General features: G+C 57.1%; 1 protein-coding gene across 1 annotated transcript; it reads right to left on the reverse strand.

Moving 5' to 3' along the window:
* Window positions 1-8,052: 8,052 nt before the first annotated feature.
* On the reverse strand, window positions 8,053-27,074 carry STK35 (serine/threonine kinase 35). Its single transcript, XM_054218720.1, has 5 exons — window positions 26,973-27,074; window positions 26,185-26,435; window positions 25,457-26,121; window positions 19,067-19,814; window positions 8,053-12,212 (listed from the first exon to the last, which is right to left on the reverse strand). Exons 1-4 carry the CDS (start codon window positions 27,072-27,074, stop codon window positions 19,102-19,104), a joined length of 1,731 nt encoding a protein of 576 aa, XP_054074695.1. The 3' UTR covers window positions 8,053-12,212; window positions 19,067-19,101.
* Window positions 27,075-27,612: the final 538 nt, after the last annotated feature.

Genomic DNA, 27,612 nt, shown 5'->3' on the forward strand with positions numbered 1-27,612 from the left:
GGGTAGGAAGGGATTCTCCTGCTCTGCGCTGCTGCGGGACCCGGCTGGCCAGTCAGCTGCGTTACGGCGGAGAAGAGCCGGGCTCGTCTGGTTCACAGTGAGCTCAATGCCGCGACCGGTGTGTGTGTTCATCACCAAACCGGACAGGCCTCCTGCGTCTGAAGGTGCCTTCGTACCCCCTGTGATTAAATCTTTGGGTCAGGGCTTAGCCTTAATGCTGCCGTGTATGCTTAGCGGGTGCATCTCTGATAAGCTTTTTTAATTGAATGATAGGCAAGATCCGCAACGCCAGCCCTGAGCTTCTGCTTGAACATCAAGGGAGGAGGCGATCTGTCATTTTAAGAAATCAATGCATCTCCTTGAGGCAGCCGGAGCTTACCATTTCATTTCACAGCTGCCAAGAGATTAACTATACGATTGTCAGGTGTGATTCTCTAACAGACAAGATAACAAATATGAGTGAAAGAAGGTTGATAGCCTTGCTTGACGGGGAGGGCTAGCAGAGATCAGCATTTGGTAATAACACCAAGTTTCTGCAGGAAATGAATGTTCCTGGTGGTGTCATGGGTCCCAACCCTGTCATTCGGGTTGCGTGTGCTGGGAATTGCCCGTGTCCTTTTCCCTCGGCCTTGGTGGTCTGAGGGCCTAAGGACGTAAGAAGAATCCTGTGGAGGTCCAGCTGACCTCGCCTCCTCTTCCAGCCACGGCCTGTGCCAGGCGCCCCGGGAGGAGTTTAAAGCAAGGCTTGCACTTTGTGTCCGTTTCCCTTGGTGCCCTCCCACCCCACGATCTCTGAAGATGCGATGGTGTCTTTGTAATTAACAGCTCTCGGTGGAGAGCACGCCTGCCATCGAGCTGGCGAGGTCTTGGCTATTCAGGGTGTTCCTGTCCCCCAGAACTGACCTGGAAAAGGCGGAGGGAGAAGACAAAAGTACTGCGGAGCTGAGCTGAGCGCCGCGGCTGAGCTTCTCAGGCAGCAAAGGCGAAGTCCTGGGCTTAGCAAGCTTTGCTCCTCGTTTTGTCAGGGTTGGGATGTCACCTGAAGCACTCTCTATGAGCCCAGCATGGCGTGCCTTTGAAACAGGATTTATTGCCGGAGTTGTGCAGAGGCTTTTGCACTGAGCTCGCTTCTCCTTGGCATAAATGCTAACCTTCATCCCAAATTCAGCATGGAAAAATGGAATCCCTTTGGCTGCCCTAGCCAGCACAGCAGGCCAAGCCGCCGTCTCGCTTTTAGGAATACGAGCATAAACCTGCTTATAGTCTGCAGCTGAAATTTTACTGTTTTCAGCAGCTTTGCATCAGGGATCAATTCAACTATAGGATTTTATAGCACTCTATGAATCCCTTTGAATTAATACAAATACAAATGTGTTTGAAGCACTCAAACACCATGTACCACTTCCCCCCCCGCCATCAGCTGAGCTCTCTCTGTAGCAGAGCTGACAGCCGTTGTCTGTCACGTTTGTCATTCTGCCCCGTCCTCCTGCCCACAGCACCAAAATAAAGACCTTGTTAGTCCTGTCTTTGAGATCAAGATATAAGCAGACAATTGATTTTCCTCCCTCTTCTCATTAGTGAGCTCTGACACTTAATAAAACATATTTCCACTCTCGGGGTAGGCAGAACACCCAGATAGTGCCTGTCAGAGAGAGCCGGGAGCGGGGATTCATCTTTATGGAAAATCAATATCTGGAACAGAGAAATTGGCAGAACCCAAATTAAAAGTCGCCGGCAATTTCTGTCTTCATATTTCATGTCTTCTGCATTTCTGAAACAGGAATTTGCTGCAAAGGAAACCCACCACGGGGGCCAGGGAGGAGGACGGACTTTGTGCCTGGTTCTTCCTCTGCTGCTTCCAGGCGGGACCTCCTGGGTGAAGGTGGGCGTCAGGTTTGGAGCAGCTCTTTGGGCAGTGCCCGGTTCAAGGTCCCGGGGACAGAGGGCTGTCTGCCCTGTGCCTCTTTCAGCCAGAGGTTGTGTCCCCACGGCCGTTGCTGGCAGTGCTGGCATAGAAGTCTCCCAATGCAATGTCACCACCCCCTCCAGGGTTCCTGACTGTGTCCCTGCATCCCTGGACGGTACCCGTATCTCGTCATGTTTGCCTGGCCCCACGGGATCAGGACTTTCAGAGCAGGGCAGCCTGTCACCTGGCTGCACCGAGCGGCTTCAAACCCCATTATCGTCACAAGGGTGTGACTGATTTACTCACTGCTTCCTCCCAGTTTCGCTGGTGCCTCATATACCTGAAATAAATGATACGTTCCAGATATATCCCAAATCTAAATCATCGCCACGCAGCAGTGAACCCACTTTGCTCGTCGGGCTGTGATTCAGAAGGCTCACTTTGGGAAGGAAGAGGGATGGAAGTTTTCTAAGGAACCTGAGGGAGAAACTGCTCTTCTGGGATGCAAAAGCCCCAGCTGGATCAGGCCAGGAAGGAGTTAATTGTGTCCCGGAGGCAGCAATTATCTCCAGCTCATTACACCTACTAATGGCACCCAGGGAGGGAGCCCCACAGCCTGGACCCGGGTGGAGCTTGGGGTAGCTGTTTGCCTGCAGCAAGCCAAGAAATTTGGGGGTTTGGAGACTGGTTTGGGGCAAAAATCTTGCCTGGTCTGTGCCCAGCCCTGAGACCTGCTGCGTGCGGGGCTGAGGGCTCGGGATTTCCTCGGGAAAGGGAGCCGTCATCTGTTAGCTCTCCTTCCCTCCCCTGCTGAGAGTTTGATGGTTGGACAGGGCTTGGCACCCAAGGGGAGCCCTAGGACGGACAGTCCCTCCATTCTCCAGCGGTGACATTAATCTGAGTACCCAGGTGACATAGATTAATGTACCCAGGCGCGCGTGCGGGATGCAAGAGGTGAGAGCTCCTCTGGGCTGCGGGCTAAGGCAGGAGCTCCTTTACCGATGATCTGGCTCAGGAAGATGGAGCAGGGTCACGGAAGCTCGTTTATCTTGCTGGAAGCTCATCAAAAGCCCATTAGGATATCCTCGTGCTGTGCTGCGCTTTACAAGACAGACGTCCTTGAGCAGAAGTTCAAGGCAGGCTGCCGTGTCCCAGATCCCACGAGACAGCCCTTGCTGGCAGGCTCCTCTGAGCAGCGGGCATCCGTGCCCCCTTTTTCCAGGAAAACTTCCCAAGGGGGTCACGTTTGCTTGGATGTGGGACAGAGAGCGAAGACGGAAAGTGGGAAACTCACTCAGCCTGCAGCCTTGTCCCCTGGTTGTCACCTGCGGGGCTGCGGCTGGCGGGGAGCGCAGGGGGGCTAACATCAGGACACGGCAATCCGACAGAGCCGGGTGTCCCCCCCTTCCCAGGGCATGGGACACAAAAGCAGCGCTGAGGCTGGAACATTCGTCCCGCTGGGAACGTGGTGACCAGCACCTTTAGTACCAGCGGGCAGAGCTTGACCCTGCGTCCCGTGATTTATCGCCTGGCCGGCCGGCTCCCATTCCCTGCCGTCTCTCAGGGCCAGCGCGTCAATCTGCAGTGCCAATGTGCCGGATAAATTAGCCCAAAGCCTTCGTTCCCACAGCAGCCTCCAAGCGAGGGAGGGCTGCAAACCCCCAGGGCGTGAGCAAGGCTGGGGCATTTATTTCTTGCTGGTGAAGGCTCAGGGGACGTTTGTCTGTGTTCCCAAACACAGGGCCAGTACTGGGGCATTGAGGAGGAATTGAGGCCCAGGGTAAGAGAACAACCTTGGCTTTGCGAAAGAGGGGAGGTAAACCCTGGGCGTCCACTTTAGTGCCCCTCACTCATGTCTAGAAGTCTTTTCAGAGGGGGAACGGGCGCCTTTCGCAAGACCACAGATGCTGGCCCTTCTCGGGTTAAAACAGGAGTGATTCCGGAGACAGATCCGAGCAGAGCTGGAGGTCGGAGCGGTGTGTGGCTGGCTCAGGCGTTGCTGCTGCTCGCAGGGATGCTCGCCCCGGGGGGCTTCATCCAGCCCTGACACTGGGGCAGGGGGCTGCTGGTCCGTGGGGCTGATCCATGGGGGGCTGCTCTGGGAACAGCGACAGCCCCGGGCTCCGGCGGCAGGACAGCAGAGGTGAAGTCACGCTCGTGTCAGCTCATCCATCTCTGCCGCTCGCAGGCTGGTCCCGGGGGAAGCGCGGGCTTTGGCAGCTGTAAGTGGGTTGGAGGCGGATGCAATTCTGGAGAACAAGATTCCCTTGCAAAAAACCTATATAAAAAAAAATAATATTAAAGTTCTTGGCTGAGAAGCTTGTTTAAAGATCTTATCTCTGGCAGAGGAAATAAGGTCTTAATTCCCTCCTTTGCTGCTTGCCTCCCAGCGCGCCTTCGCAAGGGCTGGGTCCCCAGAGGAGCGCAGGCCGTTAATTCTGGCAGGAAACGAGCTGGAGATGAGAAGTGGCTTTTCAGAAGACTGACCTGAAGCGGCCGTGGGCGAAGCTGCCGCCTCCGCCACGCGCGGTCCCGGCGGTGGGGAGAGGCAGGCGGAGGGTGTGCGGGGTGGGCACCCTGCGCGGCTCCACAAACGTACGTTCAAGGCAGATACCAGGCAAAAAAATATATTTGGCTTTCTGACTTGGCCATCTTTCTCTTCCAAAGGCTTGGTTGGAATCGGGAGGTGGTTTGGGCAACCCCTTGTTCCATCCCCCGGGTCCCCCGGGCAGGGCTGGCATCACTGGGTCTTGCCTGGGGTTTCTGCAGGAGGAAGGATGGGGTGACCATGGCTGTCCCACGAACACTGCGGGCTGCACTGCTCCCGTCCGAGCTGGCACTGGAGAGCTGCTGGGATAAAAGGTGTTTAATAAGTGACAGCTTGATGCCATCCATGGCCTTTTCTGCTGTGTGGCAGAGCACCGGGGCTGGGCTGTCCCTCTGCCGAGGACCCCCTTGACTGTCCTGCAACCGAAGAGAGGGACAGAGGATGAGGAGGGTCCACCCTCCTGCCCTGCAGCACGGCGGCCGGTGGGGAGAGCAGAGCCCCTGCTTGCCGGCTTTCGTACCCTCGTGTTTCATCGTCACCTCCACCCGCACCAAGAGCCTCGTCTGAGTCATCTCCCGGCTAAATGGAGTGTGTGGGCTTAGCGCAGCTTTAGCTGTTCATCCTCTGCTTTGCTGGAGCCTGACACGGGGTAAAATAGAGCTATTCATCAACGTGGAGATGAGGCAGATGAATGTCCTGTACCAATAAAAGGGGCCTTGCTCTCCTCCTACCAGCTCGAGCAGGTAGTGTCTCTTTGTGGCCCAGTGAGGACTGCTTAAGTGGCTGCTGCTTGAGGAGCTCAAGAGATCTTAAAAGAAATATAGACTTACGTTTTGCACCGAGTGACTTAGTGCTCTAGCTATAAAATGCAATGCCAGAGCCTCTGTGGAGAGGAAGCTCTTGAAAATGTTCCTACCATGTGTCGAAGCAGGGAGAGGGAGAGGGGGAGTGAAGCTGGTGGCAGCATCTCACCATGGGCTCTCTGACATTAAATCCCTCCGGGGTGAGGTTGGTGCTTGCCCGGCTGGCACCCAGGGCCACATCTGGCCTGGTGGCCATGGCAGCTGCCATGGGTTTCCTTGCCTGTCCCACCCTTGCCCTCCTGCCTGGCGGTGGCCTTTGCCACGTGCAGCTCTTCCCCAGCACGTGGCCTCTCCTGGTCCCCAAGGAGCCGCGGGGCAGGGGATGGCTGGTGCTGGGGTACTTTTGTCGTCTATCAAGTCATTGAAGTGTTGTTGTGGAGCTCAGCAGCCCTCTTTGCATACGGAATAGCAGGTCTCCAGGGAGCAAATCCGGAGTGAAACATTTCTCCTGGTGACTGACACCAACCTCTCTCTCTGTTAATGATGTTAAAAGCTTTTCAGCTGTCGGCTGTGCCATGCGGTCACCTGCCCTTACCGGCTTCTTGCCTGCAGTATGGTGGCACACGTGTGAGCTGACCCGGGCTCCCACCCCAAGCTCCTGCTGGTTTTCATCTTCATCACATTTGCAGGGGCCGAGCTAATGAGAGCTGGGGGCCGCACGGAGCATGTTACATGTCTGGTCACAAAGTGCACGCTACCATGAACCTGGAGGCTGGCAAAATGGTCCTTGTCACTGGTGGAGCTTAAAACAGACGGAAGGCACAGGAGCAAAAGGACCCTCCTTGGAGGGGCAGCAGCATTTGTGCTGGGGAGTTTGGGGGCGTCTGCATGTGGTGGGGGACAGTGGGCCGTGCCCAGGGCAGCAGGATTACATCTCTACAGGCAAGGTCGAAACGTGCGTCTCCCAACAAACCTTTCTTCCTCTGGTGGGATGCCAGCAATCCCGATCCAGACCCGGTGGCAGGGCCCCCGCCCTGCTCCCCAGCCTGTGGTGACTGTGTGAGCATCCCCACTCGCCCAGTGAGCACCGAGCCAGTGACCACGCAGCGGCAGCAGTGTGGCACGGCCGCTCACCGCAGCTGCACTTGTCACCAGGACAGGGACAGTGTTGGGGCTTGTCCCAGACCTCCCAGTGCGACCAGAGCCAACCCGGCCCCTTCCCTGCCTGCAGGAAGGATGCTGGGGAGGGACCGGGGGGGAATGTTTGAGCACCCAGTGTTGCCCTCGCAGTGGGTGCCATGCAGTCAATGCCCCTCAGCCCCAAGATAACCTGGCTGGAAGCTGGAGGGGGCAGGGGAAATGCAGCTTGGGCCCCCCCTTGCTTGTCTGCCAGCGAGCGGGGCAGCTCTGGCCCCTCGGCACCACCCTGGCCAGGGCCAACCAGCTCCGCCGTGGCCCCGCTGGGCTGAAAGCATCCATTTTAGGTCTCTGTCGGCAGCAATTAAGCAGCACAATGCTGACGGCCATGTGGGGGGAGCCCGCAGCCACGCAGCCGGAGATGCTGGGGCTGCCGGGGGGGGGGAAGGACTGGCCGCTGAGCACGTCCCAGCACAAGGTTTCGAGGCTGTTACGCAAGGGCTGGCGAGCGGCAGTGCATGGCCCCGGTGCCGGGACACCCTGTGTCCCCACACCGGCGCAGGGTGGCCCCACGCTGCTCAACACCCGGGAAATCGCTGCCTGCCGTTCCCTGCCCAAAGGAAAACTCATCCCTGCAGGACACGGCTCAGCCATGCTGTGGTTTTCCCATCACGGATGTCAGCCGTGGCACTGGGGGGCCTGGCTGGAAACAGGGCTATGGGGGCTCCCAGCGGCTTGGTTTTGGTTTGCACATGTGGGATTTGGGACAGAGGATCTGCGCAAAGGGATTAAATATTTGTGGCTACTGAAGCAGCGGTTCTGCAGGGCGTTTTCCTTGCTAGGTTTGCAGCCGCCTCCGGAGTGGGTGGCCCAGCTGGGCGAGAGGCTGCTCGCCCTCCTTGGCTCCCGAGCTGCGGGGCTGCCGGGGAAGGGGGAGGACGGGGAGGCGTTTCCGCGGGCAGAGGCCACGCTTGCCTGCCCCGCTAATCACCATGGCCTACTTGGTGTCTGCAGCGAGAACGGGGCTAATCCTAATCCGGGGCAAGGATAAAGGACTGTGGGTGCCGCCTGCCAGGGAGCCACATTCTGGTTGGCACTGGCCACCGTACCTTGGTTTAGTGCCCCCGGCTGGGGTCAGGCCAGCTAGCCCAGCCCAGGCTTAGCTGGTCCGGCCCTCCAGGATGGAGCTGAGACCACTTTACGGCCTTGGTCTGCCCACCGCTGCTCGGGGATTCCCCTTCCTTACTTAGAGACCAGCAGCACAGCTGAGGACAAACGCACAAAGCTCCTGTTTCAAGTTGTGTGTGGCTTTTCAACCCCATCAAATAGCTTTATTCACACAAACGCCCCTTAATTTACAAAGCCTCTGCCACTCATACACATCAGGGTATCCACAGTGTTCAAAGAACTTAAATAGAACGTCTCATACCAACCCAAGTAAACCAAGTACAAAAAATATTTATATAAACTTGTTCACACGTAGGTCCTAGATTACCAGTTTCTGTGCAAAAAAAAAAAAAAAAAAAAAAAAATACAGATTCATTTACTAATTATCATTATCTTTAGTTTGGAGTCTGGGTTTAAGCCTTCTGCTCTTGCTAGCTCAGCACAGGGGCTGGGGCAGGGAAGCGGCTCGCAAAGCTCCTGGATTTTGCTGGGGTGCCAGCATGGGGACACCAAGCACTCCCGCGTGGTCCCTGTGAGCTCTTCCAGCAGCCTGGACATCACCCTCAGAGTGAAAAGCACTTGGGCAGACTGCAGAGAAATGGAACTTGTCAGGGTGCTGCTGGAAGAGAGCAGCTCCCTGCACTTTCCTTCCAGCTGTGCCCACCACCCCGACACCCCGCTCTGAAGCGTGAAATGCTTTTGGACACCAAGGGCCACACGCTGGGATGTGCCCAGTAACCAGCTGAGCAGCAGAGGAGCTGCTGGCGCAGTTCTCCCCACCACCAGCGATGTTAGCGAGGAAGCAGCAGCATGAGCATCAGCCCCTGGATCCCCCGGCTCCCCTGGATCCGGCTCTACTCTCCGGATGCTGCCCCTCTGCCAAGCCTCGGACCCCAGCAGCCCGGCCGCAGGGATGGGAGGCTGCGAGGAGCCGGGGCTGAGCACCCCGTGCCCATGCTGCAGCAGCGTCGCTGAAAGGGGACCAGGAGCCCCCCCCCTCGCCCCAGGCGGCTGTAGTGTGAGGCTTGGGCAGCGCACACCTGGGGTAAGGAAGGAAAGCAGCAATGGGTTTCCCTGCTCTCGTGACCTGCAGAAAGCCCTGGGAAAACCCATCCCAGTTCGTGCCCTGAAGCAGTTGCCCCATGACGCTTGGCAGGCTTAAACCCAGACTCAGTACTGCATACGGAGGAGACATACAATGCACACAACGGAGGATTTCCACGACGATGGTAATGCTTGTTTTAAGTCTTATTGCTCCAGAAAGGCTCTGGGAGCCTCTGATATGTGAAGGAGCTGGGTCCTGAGGAGTAAAGGAAGACCACAGGGGTAACTCTTATCTGTCACTAGCACCGCTGAACCTCAAAACACAGCAGCAAGGGGACAAGGGGGAGCTAATCTATCCCCTCTAGGCTAGAGCCACCTCTGCTCTCTCCTCCCTGTGGACTGAAGCTGGTCGGGAGATCCCCGTGACACCGGCACGATGCCGGCGGTGTCAGCCTTGCTGCAGGCTGGTGCAGATAACACGTTTCCCAATCCTCCTGAGGCTTGGCTTGTTCCCCCCACCCACCCCACATCCCTCTTGTAAACAGCGTAATCAGAAGTAAACAGTTTCATACAATCACTCCCCCAGCACGGGCACCGGCTGCGGCCCCACAAGCTCAGAGGGCAGCAGGGTTTCACGAGAGGGGGCTTGGCTCCCCCCACGCTGACCAGACCCCCCCCAGCACCTGGATGCTCAGCTTCGCTGCGGCCAGGAAGAGATGGAGACAGCCTGGCCCTGGGCTGGGCAATGGGCTGCAGGCTCGGTGCTGCTTTCTTAAGCTTGAGTTTTCCCAGTGGCGCATCCTAATGCCAAAAACATCTACAGCGGAGGGAGAAGTTCAGCCTGTAGGAACTGGGCAGGAGATGCCCGATAGACCCACCTGGGAAGAAAAGCCTAAACATCCTCCACCCCACAGCACATGCAGGTTTGAGCTGTTCCCACCTTGTTCGAGAGGTTCTTGGTCTGGGCCAAAGTAACTGGGAGGAGAGATGCTGGGAGCTGTAAACACAAGGCAGGTTCCCGTATAGTCTGGGGAGTCGAGCACAAACAGCAGCAAAACAATCAGGGAGAAAGGCTCTTAAAAGAACAAACTAATCAGGGAAGCATCCACAGTAGCCAAAGGCTAGCAGCCCTAGCTCATTCTTGGAAGTGTTTGCTAAATCCTAAAGTAAGGCACTACGGTCTAGCTCACTAACATCAAGCTGCTTTAAAAACACATCTGCAATGCAAAAGCTGAGGTGGAGACGTGTGGTTTGAAGACAGCCTGAAACAGCGGTGGACCAAGAGGGCTGACCCTCCCAGGGCTTGCCTGGCCGCTGCCCGCCAGGCTCGCTCCTGTCCCCAGCTGGAAGCAGCGGTCCCGGTGAGCAACTCACTCACCACCTTCCACCTCCACATCCTGCGTTTCAGGCTTGGTTTCCACACATGGAAAGGTCCCTTCAACTGGGATGTAACGCCTGGTGAGGGGCCCTTCCAGCAGGGAAAGCCACCCGAGCAGGGCTGGGAGGGTAAAGCCCTCTTACTGCACTGGTTCAAGCCAGGGTTAGGTTATAACAGTTGTTAACAGCCAGGAGCAAAGGCTCTGTCAGGTGGAGGAAGGATGGTCCAGTGATCACGGCACTAACACCGTACTTGTGAACTACAGGGTTCAGCTCTTGTCCCTCCTGCGGGATGCGGGGCTCTGCAAGCCCTCCCCGGGAGCAGGGGGAGAAACCCGCCTGCAGCCCCCCAGCACGGCCGCCACAGGGATCTGCTGCTAGTTAGAGAGAAACGAGAGCCAGCAAAGTGCTGCTCACAGCCCCCACGAGTGCTCTGCGGGCAGGGCTGAGCACAGCACCTGCTACCCAGCCCCAAACTGCTCCAACCCCAGCAACCAGCCTGGAAGGGGTCTGTACAGTCATGGTCTGGCTGTGGCTGGCCACAGCCCACAGAGGCATCCCTAAGAACAAACAAAAAAGCAGCGTGGGAACAGGGGCTTGGCGCTGGATTTGTATTGTCGGAACCTTCACAAGTCACAGACTGATGGTCTGGAACCTCCTGGCATCGTCCTCCTAAGAGGGACCTGGCCTTCCTGCAGCAACAGCCTTAGCTTTGTGTCCTAGAATAGAGATGGGAAAAAAAAAAAAAAAAAAGATACCCCTCCCTCCTTTCCCTGCTTTAGCTCTGCCTTAGCCCACCTGAATTTCCTGCATTTCCATTCATTCCTGTGAGGTCAGCAAAGCATACAAGGAGGTGCTGCCAGTTCAGGAACCTGATGTGTCAGTGATGACACAGGAAAGCTGCAGGAGGCAAGGAGCAGCTCCCACAGCCAGGGACGAGGGCGTCGGAGGGACCCTGTGGCCTCATCCAGTCCTGGCTGCGGTAAGGGCTGGGCGCCCGGGCAGCTCGTGAGCGGTGCTGGGTCAGCCCAGCCCACCCCTCAAACCACCACCAGGTGGTTTAGCCTGATGAGAAATGGTTTCGTTGGTTCAGAACCTGCAGGGTGCGAAGAGGTGGTGCTTTACATTGCATTTACAGTGAGCAAAGCCTAAAGACCATCAACGCGGGCTCAGCCCTGGAATATTAGTGTTGCTCTAAATATAGGCAAGGAAATAGAGTATTAACTGCTCAGCCTGAGGTTCCAATCTCCTTACCTGAGCTGTACTGTAACCAAACCCAAACAGCAGCATTGCCTTTTGCTTCCTGAAGACAGTTATCTAGCAGGGAAAAGTGTTTCGCAGGAGGCTAGAATTCCAGCCTGTGAGCCATTTAGGCCAAACCTCCTCCTCTCCCGAGTATTGTTCTTAACAACTGAAGTTTGGCATGAAATGGCTCAGAGTAGTGGACTGCTTTCTGTTTCTTTTGTACAGAGACGATGTCCACCTGAAAACGTACCTATGGGCTCCCCGTCGCCCTCCGTAGAGAAAGACTGTAACAAACGTCACTAGTGAAATCCAGCTTGGGGAGAACAAAGGTCTGCCCGTCGCAGCAGCAGACCTGCCTTGCTGAATGGTTTTCCAGCTTGTTTATGCTACTCTACCCTAATGTCAACCGCTCATAGCCTGGGCAGCATCCACCTATTGAGAAACTGCCTGGCTATGAAATTATTTAGCTGCTTGGTCCAAAAGACTCACTTTCTCTAAAGCATTGCACGCCCGACGCAAACCCAGCAATCACTTTGCTCCCGTTTCCCCTAGACAGAAGCAATACCTTTAAACCTAAAGTTGTGCCCAGCTGGACTCGGAGCTGGTGCCTGGCAGCACACCTCTCTGCCGGGATGCCAATTCCCACCTCCTTATGGAACCAGATCTTCTCTAGAAACATCTACCGAGTCTAAACGGCAGCCCAGGAGACACAGGGAGGGCTGGGCAAGGGCAGCTCTGCTTTCTGGATCTTGTTTAAAAGCCTTGTGAGCATGACAACTGCCAGCTCGTGCTCTTCTACAGGCCCCTGCAGCCCCCTCCCGCACTGCCAGAACACCTCTTCCCAACAAAACAAATTAACACCCAAAGATTTCACATTGCCGGAGATCCTGCAGACCAGGGATCTTCTGTATCATCATCTTCCCTTATCTTTGCCTTCCCTTGTTGCACGTAAATAATGGAGATTATGGGTCCCTGGAAAATAAACCTGCAAGAAAAACAAGAAAGGGAAAAAAAAAAAAGAGGTCAGGTGTGTCAGCAGTTTTGTCCCAGTTACTACATTGTGACAACGTCCTGCCAGCCCTCCTGCTGTCACCCAACCCAGGCTGCAGGTAAGTAAAGCAAGCAGGATTGCTGGTGCAGTGTGCACCCTGCCTCTCTCCTTTAATTCCCAAGCCTTAATTAAAGCATCATTTGAGGGACTGGGAGAACTTGAGATGAGCGCACGCCTTCTTGTTACATGGTCCCAAACAATGACTGCGAACAGCAATGTCTATGAACAACTGCTCCGGGTGGAAGGTGCAAAGGTAACCAGACTGGTGCTGGAGCCATCCGGCTGCTGGATGGAAGGGCTGGAGGACACCCAGTCCCACAGCCTTCCCACTGGTTCCAGTTAGCCCGAGAGGAGCATTGACACATCTCTCTACTTCACAGTGCTTTTGTTATCGATCCAGGCACTGGGTTTGGTTTACAGTCATTTCTTTCTCAGGAGTGATTCAGACAGCCCTGCGCAGAGCACGCTGCCAAGGTCAGTACACGCTTCCAGCCGCTCCAGTGCACGGGCTGAGCTGGGACGGGTCGGCTGGGAGTTGAGCATCGCTCCGTATGCCCCTTGTTAGGGGGCATAGCCCCTTCCCACAGGGCTCGCTGCAGTGACAGCCTGGCTGGAAGGATGAGCGCTACCACAGCACAGCTCGGCCTTGAGGGTCCACGTGATGTGCTCGCTCGCTGTGGCTCCCGATTCTCCACCGGGAAAGGTGGAACAAGCTGTGACACCGAGGACACCCTGCATGTGCGTCAGCAGCAGCTCAGGCTTCTCAAGTGGCTCTGCAAGAGGCGGTTAAAATCCATTTCGGTGCAGCTGACAGCAGAGCAGGATGGGTTCGCAGCGCAGCCATGCCACAACCTGCACTTGAGACGAGGATGCTCCGTGCCAGGGATTTCAGGGAAGAACAAGCAGCTCTTTGCTGCGCCAGTCCCTGTTCTGGCCAAAGTCACAATGTAGAGCATCCCCCACAGCCCTGAGACACCAAGGGTGCTGCACCGATTCCTCCACAGCCCTGGCACTGCACCCTCCTGCTCTCCCAGCTCACGGACGCAGAAACACCCAACTCTGCCCATAAGCCACCAGCATTTTCCTCCCAGTTTGTTTGCAATCCGGCAAACTCCCTGTGGATGTCCCATCCAGCAGCAAGGCCGGACCCAGCAGAGGAACAGCGCATGTGCATGACATGTCACTTCTGTATTGGAAACAACATCACTCAGGGTGTCTCAACCTTCAGAGCGGGGACCAGCAGAGCTGAGGCCAGGGATTGTGCTGGGAAGTGGCGGTGATGGTTCGATGAAAGCTGGGACCCACCTGCCTGATGGAGGGACCTGGGGCTCTCCCTGCTGCTGTCAGCTCTGCCCACTGGCTCCTCAAGGGGGACGGGGCTGGAAGTCACTGAAACACAAACCTTCACCCCAAGGGGAGGACCTTGCTCCACTTCGTCACCCCTCATGCTATGCACAGGTGGGAATTTTCCAGGAGTTACCCGCAGCTTGATTCTTCCCCAAACTTGAGCTCTGAGCTCAGACAGTTACATGGAAAAAAAAAAATGGGGGGGTGCATTTAGCTGCCCCCTTCAACAGGGGCAGATCCACACCGGGGAGTACGGCCAGGTCCTCTCCTAACTGGGAACGAGCGAGGGACTCCGCAGAGACACTGAGCGACGGAGCAGTGGGAGAGACCTGCTGAAGAAAAACTGCCACTGCCCAGCAAATTACTCAAATCCCTTAGCCCTAGGAAATCTCATTAAAGAAATCCATGTCTGAGGAACACATTTCTGAAGGAAGAGGCTGCCTCTGGCCTCCGCTGCTCGGAGCAGAAGCCGGGGCCACGGGCACGCTGCTTTTCAAGAGAGGTTAACCAGGAGATGCTGCCTTTGCAGGCTGCGATCAGAAAGAAAAGCCTTTCTGTTTGAGAAGGCAAAGCTTGCGAGAGGCACCCCGATATCAGGTCGAGGGCAACGGCGCAAGGAATTTTCTGGAAGATTTCTCCTGTGGCGCAGCTTCATTAGCAAGTAGGGCAGCGTTCCTGTTTGTGCTTCCCTGGAGTAGGAGCGTTTTCAGGGAAAGCGCTTCCTTGAGCGGCCCCGAGCTCACAGCTCTGAGACAGGAGAGCTCACTCCATTGACGCACGTTGTTTCAGGGGCTTGTTCAAGAGCTTTTAATCCCTCCACTGATGCCACTTATAGTTTTAATCAGCTCGAATTGTTCATTCGGCATCAGCAGGATATGAACCAGCAGCCCATGGAGTCCTCAGCCAGCACCTAAGGAAGATGACACTAATGCGTGGGTCACGGCAGAGATGGGAGGTGGCAAGGCAGTCTGCGTGGCAGCAAAGGGAGAGATAACCCAGCACCTTCTTCTGTTAATCACATTATCGACCCCTGCGTGGGAACACAGGGTACGAGAGAAGGGGGCCGAGAGCCAGCTTTATCTCCTAAATTCTTCCTCATGCTTTGTACATACGTTTGTGACGCACTCCTTGGGAGCTCCCTTAAATCCAACTGCAGTGGCCTCCCCCGGGAGGGAGAGCGGGGTGACGGTGAGCAAACGAAAAGACTAACACATCTGGCCAGAGGTGACGTGAACCAGTTCATCCTCAGGGCCCTGGTTCTCTCCAGGTAGAGTCACCGCTGCCCAGAAAGGTGTCACTACTCCGCAGGGTGGCCCTGCAATGCTGCACCCGCTGCTATGGCCAAGAGGAGGAACTGACCTTGCTTTCACTGCCCCGTGGCTTGTTTTGACCGTGCCAAGACTCACAAACCACACCGAAACCACTCTGAAGTCAAAGCCAACACTGAGAAATGAAACCACTGTCCTTTTCCTTGACTTGCCCACCTGTTTCTGGCCAGCGGGGTCAAGGCACTTCTACCGCATGGTAGAATTTGAGCTGAGTGGTACTAACAGACAAGACTTAACTGGATGCAACGGCCCTACTTGCTGACAGCTCACCAGCACAGGCACTGCCGATGTGCGTCCGATCCCTGCCCTCCAGCTCTGAAATTCTGTAGGACAGCAGTTTATTAGCGGTGCTCAGGAGCAGGCACAGCACCAGCGAGCTCTCTCTGGGGACAGACACCATCACGCAGAGCCGACGAGCTTGTTCAGCGTCAGCTCCCCTTGCATTTTGAAAACGCAAAGAGGAGAACAATGCCAGTGCAAACAGTTATTTCCATCTGAAACTGGAATGATCAAAACCAGTGAGAGAGGAGGAGGAGGAGGAGTGCTGGAGGGAACCAGGCTGGTCTCGGCTGTCAGACACCTTTCTGCTGAAGGCAGCCCCCGAGATGCTGCAGTCTGCACCACACCACACGCACACGTTCCTGCCATTCACCTCGAGCATCCATCCCAAAATCAGACCTACTGTTTCATCCACAGTGAAAATATCATGGGATACAATCTACCAGAACAAGCTGCCTTCTACACCAAGCACAACCATTACCGTTTGATGTCCTACATGATTAAAATGACAAAGTTTCTTAAATGTAGAATTCTGGGCAATGCTGCCACTTGCTCCCCATGTAACCCCCTTATTTCTGCGGCCAGGACCACCAGTGCTACTCCAGTGAGCAGCAAACAGCCATGTGCTCTCGCTGTACCTCGCTCCTCAATGACTTATCTAAGAAGTGCTCAATCCACACTGCACGAACTCCCCAATGTTAGAGGGTCCCACCAAAGCAGTGTCCACTGGAGGCCCCTCACCTGCCCTGGGGAACTCGCAGGGCAGCTACAAAACATGCAAAGAAAAAGATGTCCAGGAAAGGAGGAGAGAGGAGAGTCACCCCAACCTTCTGGTACGGACAAGGAGGGGTGAAATACTCCTTAGTGTGCGGTGCAGTCACAGTGCTGGGCAATCACACGGCAAACAAGAGACCATCAGCAGGTACCCAGCACAATCCAGCCACTCCCAAATTGTACTAGAAAGGCTTTTGTCCTCTTTGCCCAAAAGGCATGCTTTTGGGAACAGTGATCTCGAGCTTTAGATAATGCCTGCTGCAGAAGGTGGGGAAGCACAGTGTTCAAATAAGAAAGAAAACCTTTGTTTTGCCCAGGAAAATGCTGCCCACCTCCGCTGAACCTACCACCCCAGGGCTACCAGCAGCACTGGGGAGAGGAACATGGAGATGAGCAGGCTTGTCTCCACCCCAGCAGAAACCCCCCCAGACACCCTGGTGTCCGGCAGAAACCAACCCAGAACGCTTTTCCTGGCTGAGAACTGACATTTAATGTCTACATTTTGGAAGGGTAACAGAGCACGAAGCCTGCCGACTGGCAGGTGCGTGCAGCATCTGTAGCAGAACTAAAGGCTGGAACACGAAGCAAAATCAGAAGAGGTCAGCAGCATACCAAAGAATAAGCAAACATCTGCTTGCCTGGGTCAGGGAGGGTTACAGTTTTCCAGGTTATGACATGAACCAAGGCTGCGCAGGGTCTGAAGCTGTCCTGGGGAAGAAGAACCCACTGCATGACCCAGCAGCCCTATAAGCTACGTGCCAGCACCACAATTAAGTTGGGAAGAGGTTACTTGAGTTTCTCGGTCAACTTAAATTACCTGAGAGCAGAATTCAGGTTCAGGTCCTGCTCTAAATCCCATTTTAAGCTTCTCAAGCGGGTTTCCAATTTAAGATTTGCATTTAACAACAGCCAGAGGCAGGCTGATTTGAATGCACAAATCCACAGACGCATCAGAAAAACCTTATAGGAAAGGACACCAAATATTCTGCTGCCCCATAAACAAGCCAGAGGAATTCTCTCCTGACGCACAGCGCAATGCTCAGGGTTTGTGGTGAACATACGCCCGGCGCCGGGTTCCTATCTGGGCCAAGCAGCCACGCTATGTATGTCTGCCGGGTTGTGTTATACAAGTGCATCCATCTCTGCTGCAGCTGTGTCACTGATCGGTGCAGACTCACGGCTGGCTCCGTCCTCGGATGGAGGTGGGGGGGAGGTTTGCAGAAGGCAGCTGGGTTTTAAGCAAACAGCCCCGGGGTAGGACTGTCCCCTCGGTGTTTGTTATCCCTGCATGTACTATTCTGCAGATATGCGCAGGATGAATTTTCCCCAGAGGGCACGGGGGTTGCATAACTCAGCAGCATCGTGTCAGCACAGAGCGATGGCAGATGGCGGCCGCAAACCCCGACCCGACCCTCTGCCACGCAGCAGAGCCGCTCCGGACAGCCAGGGGAGACCCACACCTCGCCCTGCAGCACGAGGTGGGGTGCCCCCGCTTCTGCCCCTGGGACTTTTATCACACCCATCTCAAGGGCTCGCATTTCTGCGGATTCACTCCCCCACCCTAATCCCCAGCCCAGACTTGCGCTGGGACCAGTAACGAGTCCCAGCCCCAGGCAGAAGCAGTCACATCAATTACTTGCACCAGAGATCTTAGGGGCGCTAAATATTTTGTGCCGGGGTGCGGAGGGGATTGTTTGTGGACCAGTTTGGACAAACCAGCAGTGACAGAACTAGACCTAGCCCGTAGGCCTTTCCATTTCTATATTCCTATTCCTCTGCAAACAGCACAAAGCTCACCTGGGCACACTCATAGAATGGTTCGGATTGGAAGGGACCTTAAATATCATCTAGTTCCAATGCCCCTGCCACGGGCAGGGACACCTCCCACTAGACCCTCTTCCACATGGAGAGGGGATGGGTAGCGCATCACTTTACATAAGCTCAGGAACCCTCAGATGGGCAGCAATGAGGTTTTTTTAGCAAAACCTGCCCAAACATCCCCACCACCCTGCTGCTGGAGGCTCACTCTCGGGAGCGGACCAGGCACACAGCCATCGGCTGCAAGGCTGCAAGCTGAGTGTTTGCTGGTTAGGGGGTTTGCTGGCCGGGAGAAACCCTAGTAACAGCTCCTGTTTACAGACTGCTTTGCCATGCAGGCAGCACCTCCCAGTCCTTTGGTGTCACTGGCTAATGACACCACATCCCTGGGGATCCTTGCAGACCATGTGTGACTACCCTCAGGACCAGGATCTCTGAGCTTGGGACTATTTAGGAACCAAGATGGGGGGGGGGGAGGAGGGAGGGGACTCTGCTTGAACGGAGCTGAGCTCACTCTGAGCACAACTGTTTTGTAAGCTTCCTTCCTGAGCAGACACAGGTCTGAAAAACACAGATGCTGGAGACCAAAGCATCCTACTGGGTTTAGACAACTGCAGTTCACACCAAAGGGAAGTCCTGCCTTTAGCAAGGAAACGAAACGAGACGGACCCACGTGCCTTGTAGGTGAAAGCAAAGGGAACAGCTTTGTCTGCGCTGAGGACCTGCCACTCCACTCAGTGCCTGCTCATCGAACCAGCCAAGCCCCGAGGCGTCCCGTCTGAGTCTCAGAGGGGAAGGGGACTGTGCTAGACAGCAAGGTGCTCTCACCACTGACCGCAGAAGTTATACCATGCAGAAGAGGCAGCAGAACTGGCAGCTCCTTCCCTGCCCCTGGGAGAGGCTGAGGTACCCAAAGCTGATGTCAGAGGGTGCTCGCGGCGTCTCTACGCCATGCACCAGCCCGTCTCAGCCGCTGGCCAGGGCCTCTTGGGGAGCAGGGCTCCTACACAGCCCTGCCAGGCCTTTGGGCAGCAGCAGAATGTGCAGCTGCTAATTCTGTTTCCCACCTCTACTTTATTTTTGCAGTAGAATAGGTGGGAAAAAAAAAATTACGAAGCAGTGCTCTGATGAATCACTATAGAAATAGCTCTGGGAACATAAAAGACTCCTTTGTGTCACTACAAAGTGCATTATCAGGCTGGTGCAGCAGACAGAATAATATAAAAACTGTGGATCACTCACCCAGCGGTAAAGCACAGCAGTGCCCTGCCCTGAATTTAAGCAGCACATGTAACTTGGTCCATTCTGGTTTCAAGCTCAAAGGCATCAGGTCGATCCTGCGGGTTAGCAGCCAACATGTCTTTCAAGAGCTGCTTGATCCCCTCAGACATGGAAGTCCTGCGTTTCTGAGGGATGTGCAGTTCCATCTTTGGGTTTTCTAGCAGCGCTTCCCCAACAGGCACAATCTCAGTCCCCTGTTTGATGTAGGTCCCCAGCAGCTCCTTCTTGGTCTCCGCGTCGATGAAAGTTATCCTCTCGATCATGGCCCAGATGATGATGCCAAGGGCGAAGATGTCGGCCTTGGCAGTGTAGTGTCCCTCCCAGACCTCGGGCGCCATGTAGAAATCGGAGCCACAAGCCGAAGACAGCCAGTACTTATTCACATTCACATTCTTGTTCTCATGCGCACCCTCCTTGCCCCGAGCAGTCAGGCCGGCGCAGACCTTGCTCAGCCCAAAGTCGGCCACCTTGAGAACAGGGGTGCCGGACTTCTCGGTTATCAGGATATTGTCTGGTTTCAGGTCCCGGTGGACAATGTGGTTCTTGTGCAGGAAGGCAATGGCGCTGGTCAGCTGCAGCATGAAGCTCTTGTTTGTCGCCGGGTCGGGTCTTCGTGAGAGCACATACTGGTTGAGGTCTCCCCCTTCGCAGAACTCCATGACAAACCAGAGATAGCAAGGCTCCTCCGCGTAACCCAGGATCCTCTCACCTAACCAAAAGGGACAAAAACAAGAGAGGGTTTTTCAGACACATTGCAAAATGTCCACACTAACTCAGCGCAGGCAAGGAACCGGTCTGGTTTACGCCGATAGTGAAGGCCTTAGGAATGTGAGCGGGACCTATCGCGCTGCAGGGTACCAGCAGTGATGCTGGCGCTGCTGTGGCTTCAAGTGCTTTAGGATCCTGTTGAGTGTCACACACCAGCACCACGTTTATTGCCTGGGAGCCAGCTCAGGGACCTGTCTGGAGCAAAGTGCAGGCGTGCGAGTGAGACCGAGCACACGTCTTCTCAGTTCCTTGCAGGGAACTCGGGAGCAGAGGGTTATTTTCCTGTGCTACCATCAAGCAATTCTCTCCAAGCTCTGAAAACCAAAGCAGCAGGCACTAAAAGCACAATTAGCAGCAAGTCTACACAAAAAAAAAAAAAAAAAAATCATTTCTGCATGAATGCCAGCTGTCCCACCTGAGCTCTGCTGCAGGGGGCAAAGGCTAGCTTATACCTTATGTTTTACTAGTATAACTGCAAGTGGGGAGTAAATCACACCCCTTAACGCTGTGCGACTACAGCCTTGCTAACAGCAGTCACACCAGTGTCACAGCCTTGCGGCACTCGGGCACTTTTTAGGCTAAAATTTGCGCGTTTAAGCGTTGCCTTTGCGCTAGGGGAGCTCTGCCACTTCATACAGCTTTCGCTAAGTGCCAACAAGTCTTTAAAGAGCAGAAAATTGGAGGCCCAAACAGCAAACGTGTAAGTGCAATCTCAGCCGCGCTTATGAATATAAATGCTGCCTCGCTCCTTAGCGCTGCTGCTCAGTATTATGCCCCCCAACAGCTTCCTTCCTTCACCAGACATCTCATTGAGCTCTTCAAGCTCAGAGCGTTTCACGTCCAATTCATCGCATCCTGGTTTTACTCCACAACCCCCCTGCCGAGGCAAATCACTCTCTTGCACATAAACTAGACACGTGGAGAAATGCAATAGCATCGTATCGGCTAACGGGGCCGGGTCTGCCGCCGGTGGTCCCCAGGACATCCTGGCATCGCGATGCGATGCCAGGATGTCCTGGGGACCACCGGCGGCAGACCCGGCCCCGTTAGCCGATGCCAGGATGCAAATCCTGCTGGCAAATCCCACATCACCTGCACAGAGCACCCAGCTGACAGGCAGAGCCTGCACACACAACCAGGGCGTCGTTTTGCTCTAGGAACTGGGGTTTTTTTCCACCCTCAAGCACCATAAGGGAGAAGTTGGAGGACGCCACTCACCCCTGCCACAGTTAACAAGTCACAGAGACGAATCCAAGTGTTTTGAAAGCAGTTAAATAACTCCACCCATTTGACAAAGTTGGGTTTTGTTTTAGCAAAGCCCTAGAGAGCATCTGGGAAAGCAAACTTCCAGCAGCAGGTAAAGCCAATGACTACCACAGACACCAAGCCCAGCGCCTGTGCCTGCAATGGTCAGTGATCAGTGTGGGTGGGAATATTGGTTATTTGCACAAACAGTCTGTATCCATGGCTACTGCTATGGAAATGAAAGTCTGCACAACAGAAAGATTTGGCTGCACCTCCCTGCCCTCAGCAGAAGACGAAGGTTTGGTCTGGGGGATGGGAGGGACCATCAACAGGCTGGAGACGTGGGGGACTGGGTGCATTTTGAGGCATCAAATGAGACACCCAAAGTGCTGGAGGGGGGCTCAGCACGTGATCCCAAGCCAACTGGGAGCAGCCCAGGACAGCTTGGCTCTGGAGACCAAAACACCAACGAGGAAAAAAGCAGGTTCTCTGGTGCAAGCCGCCCTTTGGCGAGACTAGCATGACAGCATGGAAACGGGAGCAGAGACCTTTGCACAGCCCCAGCTCCCACCGCCACTGCCACCTTGGCTTTGCTAAACCCCAGCACAGCAGGGCACCTTTGCTTTCCTGCTCCCGTCAGCATCCATGTAGCCCCAACACGGGGAGTAGGAGGGTTTGGGGCTTCTCAGCCAGGAACTGCCCCACGACGAGGAGCACGGCAGTGCCCCGTGCCCACGCACGGCCAGGAGCATCAAGCCAGGGCACACAGGTGGGAGGGTAAGAGCATTCACACGGCAGCGCTGCCCAAAGCCCCTTCCCACAAGGAATCAGCTCAAACACCAGCTCACCAGCAGCAAGGACCTGCTGGCTCCAACAAGCCGAGGTTTGTTTTTAGCATAACGAAGCCTCTGATTTAAAAATTGGCCCCTGGACGTCGGCAAGCGCAGGGAGGACGCCCCTGACCCAGCAGTAGCTGCTAGCACCATGCACTTCACTTTGGGTGGAGCACTGCTAGGAGACGCTTAAGCCAAGAGTAATATTTCCTCATTTTCTTTCTATAATCTGAAAGTGTTTTAGTTGTTAAATCATCTTCCTGCCTTCAAAACCAACACTTTTAAACATAAAGAGCTGGCAAGCCGCTTCCTAAAGATGAGATGTTAGCAAACTGAAGTCAAGCAGCCCAGAGCTGAAGAGATGCAGACGACAGGCTGGACCTGTTCTCCGTCACGAAGGGAGCATCCCCGCACGCTCCCTGCCCAAACACAGGGCGGCACACGCTAACCTCTCCAAACCTGCAGCAGCCCTCCCACCACCTATCCTGGGAGCTCATTAACACCTTGTTAATTTGTTTAGCATCGCAGGGAAAAAGAAATAATAATCTAAAGACAGCAGAACCAGCATCCCACTGCCGTGTGCAACCTCCGACTCCCTCTGCGCAAAGAGGCTGTGCCAGAGAGATGAGAACCAGCAGCACAAAGCCTGGGTGCTCGGACCGATGGTAACATGCGTGGGCGACGCCAGGGCAGCCTGCGAGCGCGGCTGAGCACCGGCAGCGAATTGCTGTCACCCGTGGGTGACAGTTAGGAAGCAACGCCCTACATGGGTTCACTTAAGGTAGCTCCCTCACCTGCCATGGGTTAGGAAAAACAAGAGGGGCACGTGGCTGTGCACAAGCCCCAAAAATGTGTATCGGGGCACCAAGCACGTTGCTCAAGGACACACCTCTCCTCCAGGCTCAGTGCTGGGCTTTCAGCTTCCTTTTTGCACTCTGGCCTTAAATTTATTATTCCACTTCTCATTAAAATGATGACGGTTCAGGCTCCACGCTGTAGCCGAGACACGACATTGCCTGGTATCCCGACAGTTGTGCTCCCGATCCAGAAAGTCTCCGACTAATCCCCCCCGCCCCGTGCCCTGAGCCCCGGCGCGTTGGCACAGCATCTGTGCAGGCCTGTAAATAGCCCAGCTGCGGTCGTGCAGAATGGCACGGCAGCACAGCTACGTGCTGGCTACCTCGGCTGGAGTGACAGCACGGCGGCTCCACACACGCAGCCCGTGCACTGCGGACAGGGAAGGAGAGCGAGCAGACCTGGGAGGCTCATCTAGCTCTAGCTTTTGTTCTGAAAATATTTATCGGTGCCATATCAGACTCAACGCTTGGGAAGGCAGCAAGAACAGCCTCTGCCCAGCAGAGCACAGCCCGGAGGGCAGTCAGGAGGAAGGCAGATGGAGGGGAGAACGCACTCTGGGTTTGGGAGTGAAACTGCTGCTCTCTGGCCTTGGGATGGAGAACCCAGCTCTGCTCCCCTCTTCAGAGGGCTGCAGCAGGACTGGCGCAAGCAAAGCTCTCCCCACGGTAGGGAAGTCAGGGGGCTCTCTCCCCACCTAGAGATGGGAGGCATCTATAGCTACCCATGAGCTTTCCCCGCAAGCCATGCCACGCTGCCTCTTCTCGGGGTGTGCAACGTGACAAAGCGGGGGGACAGGGAACTCCTACATCTGCCAGAAAGAGCTTGAGTTGCTACAGCTGGTCACACACCCAAAGGGAAGAGTTGGCTCCTCTCCCGGCGAGTTGTGCCCGTGAGAGCACATAAAGGAAGCACCCAGGCTATACAGAAATTAGGACACTGCCCTTCCTGGGGAGGCTGCCGTGGGCGGTTGTGTGTGGAGTGTGAAGGGAGAGCAGGATCAGGTCTGGACATGTCCCCCCAGGAGTGCAGAGGGAACACGGAGGGCAGGGACAGTCTGAGAGACAGAGCTTTGCTCGGAGATGGGTTTCAGCAGCCCTGCATGAAGTCTGTGCCTGGCACAGGGTTTGGAGGCTGCCTGCGCTGGGGAGCATGGGGACACTGAGCTCCTCAAGGAGCAGACACGAGCCCTGGCACACAAGTTTGGGGAAGGGAGGGGTTGGGGTGAGCTGGCTCTGGCTGCGACAGGTTGGGGGGCACGAGGGCATCGAGGATACAGGGCTCTGGTATTTTTCCACATCTTCACTGCACATTGGCAGAGCTGGGTCTGACAAGCAGCCAAGGGAGCAGAGGGAGGGAGGGAGCATTTCAGAGATGTCACCATCACACTCATAGGCTGTGGCAGGAGAAGGTGACTCCTGACAGCCCCATGATGCTGCTAAGGGACCCCAGGGGAAGACGGGGGTGTCAGCCCAGGCTACAGGCACTGGTGCTTCCAGGGCTGTCCCCAGAGAGGCCACAGTGTGGGGGGAACAGGGACAGGAGAGCACAAAGAACAGTCCCAAATCTGTAGGACCGGTGCACACAGGGCACCATAACGGGCTGCAGCTTTGGGGTGCTCAGAGGAGATGGGACTGTGCACCAGGTGGAGAGGGGGAAGACGTCCCCTTGGTGTGACTGGGGCAGAGACCAGTGAAGGTCCCTGAGGGACATGCGTGGGCTGTGGCACAGGTCAGGATAGTGGAGGGAGCCCCAGGAAAGGGGTGTAATGGAGGAGGAGGAAAGCGCTGGCATGGGGTGCAGGGAGGGCTGAAGACAGCACACAGGGATGCTCCCCAGGGCTGGGTCTGAGTCTGGAGGTGACAATGGGGTCCCTCATGAGGGGGAGCATGGGGCTGGGGTGCTGCAGAGGTGCAGGGCACAGGGAGGGACCCCACAGGCAGGGCACAGAGATGCTGAGGCGCAGGGTCAGGACTTAGGGAAGGGTGTCCCTGGGAGGAGCAGATGGAGGAAGGGGAGAAAGTGGAGGGAACACACAGACAGAGCCCAAGGGCATGGCACGGGGCACAGCCCAGGACAGGTGACACTCTGCAGGGGTCCCAGGGGCTGCTTGGGGTGGGTGGCAGCAAAGAAGGGTGCTGGGGCAGCAGAGGGACCCTGTGGGGGAGCCCTTCAGGGACAGGACCCAGGAGGATGATGGGAGCAGCAGGGAGCACACCTGGGCAGGTACCGCTGCACTGTGGAGGGACCCCCAGGGCTGGCAGGGGTGACAGAGGAGAGTGGGATGACCAGAGGTGCAGTGGGGGGAGCCTGGGGGCGGTTATACTGGAAAAATGGTGAGTTAAAAGTGGAGGGAGGTGGGGTGGGGGGGGGGGGAGCTTTGGGTGCTCCTCTGAGGGCAGAGTGATGCCAAGGAGGGATGTGAGCAATGGGGTGATGCTGGGGTGCAGGGGGTGTCTGGGAAGGGGAGGGGGGGGTGATACCAGTGGTATCCCAGAAGTTACCTGGTATGGGGGCATCAACGACAGCAGGGAGGTGGCAGACCCAGGGGTGGGGGTGACACTGGGGGTGGGGGTGGCATCCAGGGAGGATGACCCTGGGGTGCCCAGGAGGGTGCTGGGGGTGGTGTGTGCGTGGGAGGGTCGGGTACCTTTGAGGGAGGTCTCGACGAGGCGCAGGTAGAGCTGGCTGCGCTTGTTGCCGTGGCTCATGCGCTGCCCCAGGCCGTGCCGCTGCAGGACGCACTCCTCGAAGCGCACCACGTTGGGGTGCTGCCGCCGGAGGCTCGTCAGGGCCCAGAACTCCGCCAGCGCCAGCTCCACGTTCTCGGGGGCGTCGCAACGGATCCGCTTCACCGCCAACCGGGCGCCGCTGCGGCCCGACACCGCTTCGTACACCACGCCGTAGGCCCCGCGGCCGATCTCGGCCAGCAGGCTGTACCGTGGAGCCCCGCCACTGCTACCACCGATACCCGGGCCAGGCCCCGCCACCACCGCCGCTGCCGTCGCCGCCGCCGCCATGGGGCCCCGCCGCGCTGCCCGCCGCCGCGTCGCCCTTTGTGTCCCGCGGCGGCCGCCGTCCGCCGGCTCCATGGCGCCCGCCGCCGCGCGCGCCCCCCCCCGCCCCCCGCCCGCCGGGGAGCGCGGAGCCGGCGAGCGCCGCGCGGGCGAGGGGGCACGCGCCGCCGCGTCGGAGGGCGGAAAAGCGCGCCCTGCCTGCCCCTTTAAGCGCTCGGCCAATCGCAGCGGGGCGGGACGAACCACAGCGGCGGCGGGGGGGGGGGGGAAGGGGAGGGGGGCGGCGGTGAGACCAGGACTGTCCCACTCCCACCCCCCAGCGGCGGGGCGGGTGGAGGCGGCGGCGGCCCGCTCCGCTCACCCGGTGTCCGGTAACCGGGGCTCCGAGCCGCCCGCGCGACTCAGCGCGGCGGGGGGTTCAGCGCGGCGGTCGGCCACCACTCTCCCCCCCGCCGCCGCCGTGGTAGGCGCCGCCCCGGTGTAAACAGGCCGGTCATAGGGGCGGCCGCACTGCGCCGCTGCCGCCGCCCCGGCCGAGCCCGGGCTGACCTCGCTTGGCACGGCGCGGGGAAGGCGGGGCGGGGCGGTATGGGCCCGGTTCACGCGGCTCACCTGGGGCCCAGCGGCGGGCTCCGGGCCGGGCACTGTGGCGGCGTGTTAACGGGCGGGGCGGCGGCGGGATAAGAACGGGGCTGTGCGCCCTGACGTAACCCCTTATGTAACGGCGGGGGTGACCCGCCCCCCTCCCACCGCACCGGGACGGTCGGTGCGCCGGGAGGGGGCGATGCTCCAGGGGGGAGGGTCGGTACACCGGGAGGGAGTGACGCCCCGGAAGGGGTGTCAGTACACCGGCGGGGGGTGATGCTCCAGGGAGGAGGGTCGGTACACCGGGAGGGGTGTCAGTACACCGGGAGGGAGTGACGCCCCGGGAGGGGTGTCAGTACGCCAGCGGGGGGTGATGCCCTGGGGAGGGGGTGACGCCCCGGGGGCCGTGCGGCGGGAGAAGGCACCCGGTGCACCGGCTGTTGGGTAGCCGGTCGGTGGCCGATGCACCGGCGCCATGCAACCGCACTGTGAAGGGCAGGCGCGGAGCTCGGGGGCGGTTTGCGCCCCCCGGCAGCATTTAGGGGTCCCTCCCGGGCACCGCACTCGCTCTGTCAGGGACGGTGCGACCTCCTCCGTCCCGGGGTTCACCGAGGGGTTTCCAGCTGGAAGTTCCCCGGGAAAGTTGCTGAGATCCTGGAGGGGCATCACCCGTGGGACAAGAAATATGTCCGTCACCAAACGCGGGGCACAACGACTGCCGTGCACTGGGACCCTGCGGGGCGGTGGTGTGTCCCCCAGGATGGCCGTGTCCCCCGTGAGTGCGGTCCCCTCTCCCCACTTGGCCTCATTGCTCCCGCAGGCAGGTGGCGTGGGATGGCTGTGTCCCCACACAGCTTGTCACACACACCGTCCCCAAACTGCTCTTCACCCCCTGGCTGGGGACCTCACACACATCCGTCCACCCTGGGTGGTGCGGGGGGGGCTACTCCTGGCACTGGGATGCCGGGCTGCGTGCTGCTGGGGGTGGGCAACTGGTGGCCCCCAGGTTTTGGGGCTTTGCATGCTGCTGTGCCACTCCCCATGGGGTGGAAGGGGGGGGAATGGCAATACCCTAACGTGGTTTTTTTCCAGACTCTTCTCCCTGTGTTTTCCTGCCCCCCACGCGGGTGACGTGAGTGGCAGGCGCTCTGCTGACGGTCAAGGAGAGCATCCTCAGAGCCGCTTTATGGAGGAGCTCGAAAAA

This window comes from Rissa tridactyla, chromosome 12, assembly GCF_028500815.1.
Source record: "Rissa tridactyla isolate bRisTri1 chromosome 12, bRisTri1.patW.cur.20221130, whole genome shotgun sequence".
In the NCBI taxonomy this organism is placed as follows: Eukaryota; Metazoa; Chordata; class Aves; order Charadriiformes; family Laridae; genus Rissa; species Rissa tridactyla.

What these genes read in the sequence shown, in the direction of transcription:
- STK35 (XM_054218720.1), bottom strand. Translation starts at nt 27,074, where the DNA reads ATGCCCCTCCAGGATCTCAGCAACTTTCCCGGGGAACTTCCAGCTGGA. An exon ending in CACCGTCCCTGACAGAGCGA is followed by an intron (nt 26,436 to 26,972) that starts GTGCGGTGCCCG and finishes GCTGGGCCCCAG; the next exon opens with GTGAGCCGCGTGAACCGGGC. An exon ending in CGTCGAGACCTCCCTCAAAG is followed by an intron (nt 19,815 to 25,456) that starts GTACCCGACCCT and finishes CCTTTTGGTTAG; the next exon opens with GTGAGAGGATCCTGGGTTAC.